The sequence below is a fragment of the Glycine soja genome, chromosome 9 (genome assembly GCF_004193775.1).
Source record: "Glycine soja cultivar W05 chromosome 9, ASM419377v2, whole genome shotgun sequence".
Taxonomy (NCBI): Eukaryota; Viridiplantae; Streptophyta; class Magnoliopsida; order Fabales; family Fabaceae; genus Glycine; species Glycine soja.
The window spans coordinates 37,230,510-37,242,378 of record NC_041010.1 but is presented as its reverse complement, the minus strand read 5'-3'; the positions used below and the strand labels follow the sequence as shown (position 1 = coordinate 37,242,378).

The 11,869-nt window shown below is 34.7% G+C and overlaps 2 protein-coding genes and 1 pseudogene across 2 annotated transcripts; 2 read left to right on the top strand and 1 right to left on the bottom strand.

The window, feature by feature from the left end:
- The first annotated feature begins 66 nt into the window (after positions 1-66).
- Positions 67-849, top strand: LOC114425741 (miraculin-like). Its single transcript, XM_028392697.1, has one exon. The coding sequence runs from the start codon at positions 102-104 to the stop codon at positions 699-701; it is 600 nt and encodes a 199-aa protein (XP_028248498.1). The 5' UTR covers positions 67-101; the 3' UTR covers positions 702-849.
- A 6,894-nt stretch (positions 850-7,743) lies between these two features.
- Positions 7,744-8,607, top strand: LOC114367261 (miraculin-like). Its single transcript, XM_028324410.1, has one exon. The coding sequence runs from the start codon at positions 7,859-7,861 to the stop codon at positions 8,456-8,458; it is 600 nt and encodes a 199-aa protein (XP_028180211.1). The 5' UTR covers positions 7,744-7,858; the 3' UTR covers positions 8,459-8,607.
- Positions 8,608-9,190: 583 nt separating this feature from the next.
- Positions 9,191-11,869, bottom strand: part of LOC114367260 — a 43,709-nt pseudogene continuing 41,030 nt past the window's right edge.

Sequence of the window (11,869 nt, the reverse complement as noted above, 5' to 3'; positions counted from 1 at the left end):
CATGGGTACATGTATTAGACCAAACCCTGACCTATATATAAATCTCCCTCTTCTTCCATATCCATCACAAGTTACAAAAACACAAAACTAAAATCAGAAAAATGAAGATGACATTGGTAACATTGGTCCTTATAGTTGCCTTGAGCACAAAGGCACTTCTTGGTGCAGCTGGTCCTGCACCTGAGCAAGTGCTGGACACATCAGGGAAGATAGTTCGAGCTCGTTCGAGTTACTACATCGTTCCGGCTTCCCCCGATTTAGGTGGCCTTGATATGGCAAGCACAGGTGCAGATTGCCCACTTGATGTTGTAGCTATTGATGGTTACCAAGGCCAGCCTTTGATCTTTACACCTGTTAATTTTAACAAAGGTGTCATTCGTGTTTCCACTGATCTCAACATCTATTTCCCCGTTGCCACAAGTTGTCCACAGACCACAGTGTGGAAGCTTAAGGACTATGATTATTCAACATCACAGTGGTTTGTGACTACTGGTGGTGATTTCGGCAACCCCGGTTCACAAACCATGGCGAATTGGTTCAAGATTGAGAAGTATGAGGATGCTTACAAGTTGGTCTACTGTCCAAGTGTGTGCAACGATTGCAGTTATCCATGCAGTGATATTGGAATATACCAGGATCAATATGGCAAGCGTCTTGCACTAAGTTCTGAACCATACAAAGTGAAGTTCCTGCGGGCTTAATTATTGAATTGATAACAAAACTGATTAAAGCATAATGAATAAGTGTAATGAACTACTTTATGCTTTTGCTGCATATATGGTAATTCTCATGTTGAGTTCCTTGCCACGGACTTGATAATAAATAAACAAGTTAATTTCTATTTTTAGTCATTTGAAAATTTCTAGTTTCTGTTCGTCTTTGTCGTTGTTTGCAATTGGCATGCATATTCGTGATTTAAAATGGAGGCTTCTGCATTGCAATGAAGGTGGCCATTAGAGTGGCGGAAAATGGGGAAAACACTTTGTTCTGGCTTGACAGTGGATGGATGGGTGTCTAACTGTGTATTAAAGGAGAAGTATCCAAGGTTGTTCCAAATCGCAGAAAATAAATTAGCACAGATTGCTGAAGTGGTTTCCATGGTAAATGGAGGGAGAGCGTATTTTTGAGAGTGGTGATAGCAATACCACAGGAATAGCGTTGTTTTTAGTTTCCGTTCTAAAATGTCCCCAAGCCTGGTCTCGTTTCCTGGGTTGGTGTATGAATCCGCTTCTGGGCCTATCCACATCTCTTAGCTAGTGCCTAGCATTGTTTCCTGTTTAAGATTTAATATATATAATAATTTTAATTTTTATAATGATAACCACAGATAATTATAGTAATATTGGATAATGATTTGTAAGTTAATTTTATAATTGTATTTTTGATTTTAAAGTTAATTTGATAGTAATTTCGATACAAACCATAAGTAGAGATTTTAAAAGTAAAAGTTTCGGGAAAAGATAACGGTTGAAAAAAGTAAAGGGTTTAAAAATATGCAATAATGCAAAGAAACATGAATTGGTAAAAGGTGAGAATGAATACCTGCACAATGGCCTTTTGAACCAGTAGCTAATTTCGATGTCGGTGTTGTCAGTATTTGAAGAATTAAGTGATAATGATTCAATCCATCATAAATTAGCAATCAGAACTCTTATTTATAAACTTCTAATATTAACGGTCGAATTATATGATTTCGACACATGTACAACAATATTACTAACTACATAGATGTAACGTTCATTTGATGATTTTGTGTAATTTCTTTTATAACTGCTTCAATTGATATTTTGAATTTCGAATAAATCCTGCTTCTAAGTGCCCTCCAACCCCACGTGCCTTGATGAACTGGTTGAAATCCTCAATTTTGATTAAAATGAATTCCTTTGAGGATGCATTCAACTTCTCGAATTTTATTCACTTTTTAATCAATTTTGAATGTTATCTTCTTTTCCTACCAAACAAGCTCATTGAAATTGATAAGTTCCATAACTTAGACAAATTTTACATAATAGAGATAACACTAAGTATAGTATTACTTTACAAATCTTGTTGACAAATTCAATCTTTATAGGCCAAATGTATGAGCGGAAATCCATGACATTGGTGAACATAGGTACATAGATTAGATCAATCCCTAGTCTATATATACATTGCCCTTGCTTCTTTCTTATTCACGACAAGTCAAAAAAACACAAAACTAACACTACCACATAAAAGTGCTTTAACATTGGTTCTGGAGGACTTTCAACATCAGTTTAAAAATTGATGTTGAAACTGCCTTCGTTGAAAGTAGGCCCTTTCAACATCAGTTTTAAAAATTGATGTTGAAAATCATTATCTATATCAGTTCTGGCTAAAACCAATGTAGAGATCTGGTAAACATTATGTATTTTGAACCGCTTTCAACATTGGTTCTTAAAAAACTGATGTAGAAAGTATCTTTACAACATTGATTTTTGGCAAAATCGATGTGGAATGTGCTTATCACATGAGTTTTGGCCAAAACCGATGTAAAAAGTGTTTTTACAACATCAATTTTGGTTGTTTTTGCATAAAAAAGGCAGGGTACTTTTAGGCATGCTACATAAGAAGTTTTCAAAGTTTGTATTCTAAATATACTACCTTTTCCTCAAGTTGAATAACTTTAATCTTTGCACATTTTCAAAAGGACAGGGAAAATGGCGAACAAAAACTATTTATAAATATATCAAATTCTTCCAATTGCATTAATCAACATCATTTGCTAATACAATACTAGACACCAAATGTCTCTTAGAACTTGGATGAATAAGTTAGGCTATTACGGATGTTTCAATTAAAACCTTTCTAGAGCACTTGACACTTTTAGGCTTCTCATTGGTTTCCCATAGTACTAGAAATGCCACCTTCATATTATTGATGTTTTCTAAGGCATGATCCACTCCCGTCGTTCGAACGGATATACCCACCGGCATACGTGCCACATTCGATTTCACATTTAAATTCAAATTTCATCATATATTATTTTAATTGAGATGTGATGCATTTTGGTCAAAATTAAAGCCAAGGGAATTTATAATTATACCTTCTTAAAGCTAATACAACCATAAAATAGTAATAAGAACACGTGCATGCATAGAATTGTCAAGGTTTCAAAAATTTATACTTGGAAGTTCCATTCAACTTATGAGAAAGATTTAAATGTAAAAAACTAAAAGTAGTTCTTATGATTAGTTCTATATGCTTCCTTTTATGCCCATTCATGATGATTTTGTGAGGTTAAGGTTACTATATGCAATTTGACATCATTACCACGAGAAAGAAAAGAAAAAACTAAAATAAAGTTCCTATGACTAGATTTTTGCGACGTACCAAGACAATGTGAAGGCCAAAGGATTTTCCCATTTATAAATTGTGGAGATTGTCACTGCTACAAAAAAATATTACCATGATGCTCAATTCTTATCAGTTTATAAAAAACCGATGCCAAATATCACACGGTGGCAATTTTGAAAATTTGTTGCACAACTCAACATTGGTTTTGTAAAACATATTGTACAATATGAGTTTCAATGATAGTTTTGTTAAAAACTTTAGTGAAATTCACATCGATTTTTAAATAAACCGTCTTGGAAAAGGTTCCTTATTTATATAATAGATAACATGTTGATTTGCTACTTCTTCCCTGTCACTCTCGACCCCTCTTTCCTTTGGGTCTCTTTCTTCACTCTCCCTCGCCATTGTTGTTTTCGGTCCTCATTGTCGTTGTTTTCCCTTTGCATCCTCGATGTTGTTATGGCCCACTTGCTATCACTGACCCCATCGCAAAGCTCGTTGTTGTCGTCGGTGCTTTGAAGGTTGTCTACAATTGGTTTCTTTCTCTCTTTGTTTTTCCAATCTTTCTTTAAATGTTAGAGGTGTGTGTCAGTCTCTCTCTCTCTCTCTCTCTCTCACACGCACAGAGATCTGAGTTAAGTTAGGTTTAGGGTTCACGATTGAGTTATGCCTAGACCTAGCCTTGGAGAATCAGGTTCTGAAAGCATGAAACGTTCTCGTGTGAAGACAAATTCGCACACACCTGATAGAAATGGAGTCTCTCCTAAAAGCTCCCTTATTTTTCCCTCCTTAATTCATAGTTTTTTTCTTCAACCTCCAAATCACAATTGAAAGTTGTGTGCAATGAGATTGTGATTGGTAATGCCCAATCAGCATCAAGCTCTCAACCTTTTGTGTTTGGATCTTGTGATGATATCAAATTTTGTGTTCGTGAGAGCAGATGGTTAGGTGAATGAATGTGGAAAATCTCATGCTAGAAGATGTTGGAACACAATGCTCTGATAGGAAATGACATTGGGGCATAAGTTTCTATATTAATTGCATGAAGTCGTGGATGATCTTGCTTTGAGAGCCGAGATGATTTTATTATTTATTTGGACACATTCTATTATGATGTTAGAAAGATGAATGTGAGCCTTTTACCATTTTGAAATGCTTTTATTTAAATGTGTTTTAAATTTTTTAATTAATTCTGCATTCCTATTCCTTTTATTATTAGTACATATATGTATGGGGTAAAGGGTGTCACAAAATCCACATAAGCTCTGTAGTAGTGTTGTATTGGGCAACTTGGGGTGGAGTGGACACGATTCAGTTTGGACTGGAGAACCAAATCTCTAATGTGGTTCAGATTTTAGAACCAAACTGTCTTTATGGTTCATAAATTGGTTTGGATTTCAATAAACTATTTCATAACAATTTTGGTTTAGGAAGCAGTTTTAGAACTGGTTTCAGAACCAGTTTCAAAACAGTCAAGAACTGATTTTTAATGTAGAACCACTTTTTAAACTCCCAATTGGTTTTAAGTTCAAAACTAGTTTTGTAAACCCATATATGGTTTTTAATCCCCAAAAGAGAAAGTTTGCAAGGAAAGATCTACAGCTTTAGGAATTTGTACAAGAAAATGGAAAAACAAATAGATCCCATAATCAAATCAACAAGGTGAACGTCTGTTGAGATTCATACATGATCCACCTAACTGATGGTTAGTATCAAATTAAACTATCAATACAAATGAAGAGTGAAAAGTCACAATAATATATATATATATATATATATATATATATATATATATATATATATATATATATATATATATATTGTTCTTGAAATTTATTTTACTCATAGTTTTATTAAAAGTTTACCAAACTCATAGCAACCCTTACTGGCTCAGAAAAAGAAAGTTGCAGCGGGCACATATATTGAATGAGAACGAATAATTCTTAACTTGGATAAAGATATGATGTGTTGTATATGTATTTTTCAGCCATTATTTGACATGTAGAGATATGTATATTTCTAGCATAATTCGATAACCTTGCATGTATCAAATAACGACTTAAGCGTCTATATTACAAAATTTACCTAAGAATTAGATAAGAACCTAAGTACAAGAATAATAAAGTGTAAAATTTAAAATGTATAAAAACATCATACAGATTGTCCAGTATGTACCTGAAATACCATCATCATGAGTTCATGATCAAAAGGAACTTCACTTTTCAACTCATGACAATGATAAGCAAACCCCTCCATCTCTCGAGCAACAATTTTGAAACTTGCAGAGGAAAAACCGTGGTTTTAGGAAGCCTTGACACAATAACCTTCTTCAATCTGCTACCAAAGAAGGCTAAACTGGGAACTGAAGATCTAGTCCAAAGCTATTCAAGCCTCAACCTTCACTGTAGCTACTCTTTCATACTATTCAAACTAATTTTAAAAGTTTACTAACTTGTCACATGTTTCCAATTTACAAATAGGGAATAACACATTAACACCATTCAAAATCTGCTATCAAAAGGAGTCAAAAACAATTTCAATATTAGGACATACCACCCAATCCCCATACCCGTGCAACATAGGACTCATTGGAAGAAAAACCAATACCAGAATTCAAAACATAAAATAGAAACTCACTACTCAGCTTCAGCCTCGCAAGACAAATCGTGACCTCGCAAACATATTCAAAACTTCTATTGGAGACCAATATCTGGAAACCCTAGCAACGAGGTGCATGCGTAAAACAAACCAAAAGGCAGACACATATTCCATCATACCGTATGTTCTCTATCAATTCACTCGAGCAAATAATCAAACATGCGATGCGCTGAGTACGCAAGAGAAGGATAATGCTAATCAAAGAGTTAATAAGCAACGAAACCCAAGTGGGCTAGGAAAATGAGATTAAAAATTAAACGAAGTGCGTAGGAAAGATACTTAATGAAAAAAAAAACATTTTTTTGGGTTCAGTTTGGAGAAGGAAGAGGGCCAAAGAATGAGGGAGAGTTTGTAGTGTGCAACGGTGGGCTACACCGAGGCGGTGGCAATGTGTGGCGGCTTTCAGAAGGTTCTTCATGAGGGAGGTAGCCTGGGACTCCAAGATGGGACAATCAACCATGCGGTCGAAAAGCGTGTGGGGCTAGTAGAAAAAAGGTTTAAGGATTTAGGGATTTTGGCAATTTTTTAAACTCGAGTTTCCAAGAGTTGGGTGCTTCACTCGATATATAAAAATTTCACATGTATAACAACGACAATTTTAGGGAAAACCATCTTCAAAATTGTTCCAACTAAGACGGTTTTAGTCGAAACCGTCTTAAATTTGAGTGTCTTTACACAACTTATTTATGAAAATACCACCGGTAGTATTTTTAAGACAAATTTGATAGAACCGTCTTTATTTTAGTGTTGTAAAAGGTTGTTTTTGTAGTAGTGGTAATTTGCCAAAAATAGTTTCTTCGGACACTTTTTTATTTTTTAATTTATTTTTAATTTCATTCTTGGTGAATCGTGAACTACATCACCATCTCCTATGAATAAATTACCTTTAATTTATGAGCTTGTTTTCTCTTTGTCTATAAAAGATTACTTATGATTTTTAATAAAATATATAACTAAGGCGTATCTAAAAGTGCAATATCTAATTTATCCAAAATAGTTAGGCATATACCTAATAAAAAAGAGTAGTGCAGAGGAAATTAAAGGAGTGGTTAATTACGTACCTTTTTTTCAGAATTTTTTTTTATTTAGTAATTAAAGTTCTAAGATCATAGGATTTGTCACATATAAAAACTCAATGAATTCTATGAAAAGAATGGAATTTGTCACCCTTTAATGGTTCCTATAATTCAATAGTGTAATATATTTAGCAAATATATGTATAAAAAAAATTCAATGAAGTCAACAAACTTTAATTTACAAAACTTAATATATATATATATATATATATATATATATATTACAAGTAAAGTAAAGGGAAAATCTGTTAATTAAAGCTTATAAGAAATACTGCATGCAGAATTCATGGTTCTCTTCAAAACGTTGGATTTCTGAAAGACGACGGCAAAATATTTGATTGCTATCTGATTGAATATCCACATCTTTTCTGCCCCCACCTGCCTAATTAAATTGGAAGACAAAAGGAAAAAGTTAATCTAAAAAAAGGAAAATTCGTTAATCTCACAATAGAGAGCTTAATTAAAAAAATGAAAATGCACTAGTCTGTGTGCTTCCTTATACTTTTACATGCTAAACAGACGAAGCAGACTTACTTGTTCGATGATACAAGAAGTTAGGCACTTAATGACTGTGTGTAAACCTCGAAGTTCATCTGAAACTTAGAGTCCAACCAATCAGATTATGTGGAACTTTCCAAATCTTGCTGACAAACTTGAATCTTAATTTATAGGCCAATTGTATAAGCGAAAATCCATGACTTTGGTGCACATGGGTACATGGATTAGACCAATTCCGGACCTATATATAAATATCCCTCTTCTTCCATATCCATCACAAGTTACAAAAACACAAAACTAAAATCAGAAAAATGAAGATGACATTGGTAACATTGGTCCTTATAGTTGCCTTGAGCACGAAGGCACTTCTTGGTGCAGCTGGTCCTGCACCTGAGCAAGTGCTGGACACATCAGGGAAGATAGTTCGAGCTCGTTCGAGTTACTACATCGTTCCGGCTTCCCCCGATTTAGGTGGCCTTGATATGGCAACCACAGGTGCAGATTGCCCTCTTGATGTTGTAGTTGTTGATGGTTACCAAGGCCAGCCTTTGATCTTTACACCTGTTAATTTTAACAAAGGTGTCATTCGTGTTTCCACTGATCTCAACATCTATTTCCCCGTTGCCACAAGTTGTCCACAGACCACAGTGTGGAAGCTTAAGGACTATGATTATTCAACATCACAGAGGTTTGTGACTACTGGTGGTGATTTCGGCAACCCCGGTTCGCAAACCGTGGCGAATTGGTTCAAGATTGAGAAGTATGAGGATGCTTACAAGTTGGTGTACTGTCCAAGTGTGTGCAACGATTGCAGTTATCCATGCGGTGATATTGGAATATACCAGGATGAATATGGCAAGCGTCTTGCTCTAAGTTCTGAACCATACAAAGTGAAGTTCCAGCGGGCTTGATTATTGAATTGATAACAAAACTAATTAAAGAATAATGAATAAGTGTAATGAACTACTTTATGCTTTTGCTGCATATATGGTAATTCTCATGTTGAGTTCCTTGCCACGGACTTGATAATAAATAAACAAGTTACTTTCTATTTTTAGTCTTTCGAAAATTTCTTGTTTCTGTTCGTCTTTGTCATTGTTTGCAATTGGCATGCATATTCGTGATTTACAATATAATGGAGGCTTTTACATTGCAATGAAGGTGGCCGTTAGAGTGGTGGAAAATGGGCAAAACACTTTGTTCTGGAGGGGTTCCATGGTAAATGGAGGGAGAGCGTATTTATGGGAGTGGAGATAGCAATACCACAGGAATAGCGTTGTTTTTAGTTTCCATTGTAAAATGTCCCCAAACCTGGTCTCGTTTTCTCGGTTGGTGTATGAATCCGCTTCTGTGCTTGTCCACATCTCTTAGCTTCGTGGGAGGCTCTGTTTTATTAGCCTGTGGGTACTATAGAAATAGCATTTTGGAAGGCTTTTTGTGTCTATAGTTTTTTAGTTCATGTTTTTTAGTCTATAGCTTTCTGCGTCTATTGTGACTGTACAATTTAATGTTACGAGATCAATTCAAAGTGAATAAGAAGTAACTTTACAATCACCTAGCTCGGTCGACCACTAGAAACATATAGTATTACAAATGAAGTAAAACACAAACAGCACTGCCTAGCTATGACTAAACATCACAAATGAAGTAAAACCTAGAGAGAACTTACACAACAAATTAAGTGGCGAGAGTACCGCTTGCCCAATCCATTAAAACAAAATAAACTAGTTAAACATTTTGTTACAAAATTAAAACATTAAACACCCAACAAAAGCTCTACCAAGTTGAAAATATAACCATAAACATCATAACAACTAACTACTACTTAGCCTTTGTAAGTAACAAAGTACTACTGAGTATTGATATTTAAGTAGCTTGAGAATTCCTCTTCCACTCCTCAATTTGTCTCTTAATATTAACCTCGCAACTCCCACCAACACCACCAGCCGCCTTCCTAGCTGCCTCCTTCATTTTTGCAGCTCTTTCCAACCCTCAGAGATTCATTGTTCATCATCTGTTTGGTTCTCTTAGCAATCTCTTCTCCTTTCACCACCTCTTGTGCTCCCCACCCCCATTCATGAGGCCAAAACCCTACCCCACTTATCCTTGTCTCTCAAGTTATCTTCTAATCCCCACTTTGAGGCCATGATAGAATAGGCACTTCTTTTGTACATTTCATTTTTCGTCAAATAAATAAAAAAAAGATTTTATTAAAAATAAATAAAGTTTTAAAAAATAATGAGGTTTTTGTAATTAAATACATAAGGAGAAATAGTTTTATTAATTAAAATAATGATTTTAAGGTAAATAAAATAAATATGTATTTTTAGTAAATAAAACGGATGCTATATTTTTTCATTTGATAGAGAGAAAATACAGTTCATTTTTACAAAACAATAAAATAAAGAAAAATAAAATAAATAATAAGTGCAGAGTACTCTAATTATAAATAAAGACATATTGGGTCAATTCTTACATTAAAATATGTTTCTACATTTTATCTTTTTCCCAAATTCATCCTCTCTTCTTCCTCTTTCAAAACCCTTTATTTTTTTCGCATACACTCAAACTTGTCCCAATAAAACTATGATCCTGGATTCATTAGCCATTGGGTCTTCTCGAAATTCGGACACTAGGTTTAGAACTCATATTGCACATGCCCACCATTGGGATTTGTAAACTAATGTCTATGGAGAGAGAGACTCCCCTCGCACGGAGATAGTGAAATTGAGACTTCAATTTCTTCTCATTTTCTCTAATACTTGGAAACCCTAGCAAAACAACCAGAGAAAAAGCTTCAGGAATCTTAGGGAATCACTAGAGACATCACTATCATTGTCGGACTACGCACATGAGCCCGCTTAGAGGTAAGGGATGAGTTACCTATGCTTGGGGATTAAAATGAACATGTGTAGGGATCTCTATAGGATAAATTTTGGGTTGTTTTATGAATTTAAATTATGTTCTTATTCTATTATTTGCAAATTGACTGTGTTTGACAGACCAATTAATGTCACAATGCGAAATTATTGAGAAATTGATATGTTCTTGTGTTGGGTGTGAAACCTAGAAATTTGGCATTTTCTAATTAGCATGAATTGATAAAATTAAGTAAGGAGAGATTTTCCATAAGAGGGAGTGAGATATTGATTTTTTATTTTTTCCCTTTTCATGCTTTTTAGGGGTTTTTTTATATAGTTTGGAATTAATATTATAATTTGGAATTAGAATAGGCTAACCAAATGACATGATCAATTATTGGGAGGTGTTAAATTATAGACATGGGATATGGTTGTGAATGAGTGTGTGGTTAATTCTTGATGTGATATTACTTGTGTTTTGATTGTGAATTATACAATAACTAGATTGGTATTTACCTTGAGAAAAGTGTTTTATGCGCGAATTGTTAAAAGGAAAATGTAGGATTCCAAGTTAGGAACCTGGGAAAGTGTAGGGTTCCAAGTTAGGAACCTGAGGTGTTAAATTGTAGCGCATTGTGTTAAACATGTTTTGAAAATAAGTGTGGGGTTGTGAGTATTATATAATTCATGAGTAGTGTCTGCATGCAAAAGTTATTTTAGGGGTTGGACCTGAATCAGGAAGCTGGGGCCTTAACGGATTCTTTGGAGTCTAGGCCTTGGGGTAAACACACTCGATTTGAGTGCCTCTTTAAGCCTATGTTGATCCCATATATGATTGGAGCATTCTCGCAAAACACAGTGACCCTGAGTGGTCACCTTATGATTTCACTTAGTGAGAGTGACCTAGCATACCTATTGTGTGGTGTGTCTTGTTATGTACTCTTAGTTGTCCTGGTGTTGTTTTTCACTGACATTGTACCACATTACATGTAAGATTGAGTCTTAGTGTATTTGTTGCATAACACCTGTGGAATGATCATTGTGACTTGTTACGTGATGGTGGGTAATGAATTGTGTGAGTGTGGGATGTTTTGTTGTACTAGAGATGTGTTGTTCCGAATATGTGATTAATGTGAAAGTGTGGAATGTGCTTTATGATTAAATTCTTGGGGACAAGTGACATTATGCAATGAGTGGTAAAATGATGCAAATTGTGCTAAGTTGTGCTTGTTATACTTATATTATATGTATATATGTGCTTTTGTTTATCTCAACCTGTTTAGGAATGTGATAACTCACTTTTTGTGTGTTGTTTATATTTGAATCATGTGATGATCGTGAACCTTGTGTTCGTGGGAGCAGATAGCTAGGTGGATTGCTTTAAGGAACCTTATGCTGGAGGATGTCAGGACAAAATACTCTGATAGGATGTGACATTGAGGCATGAGTTTCTATTTTAAT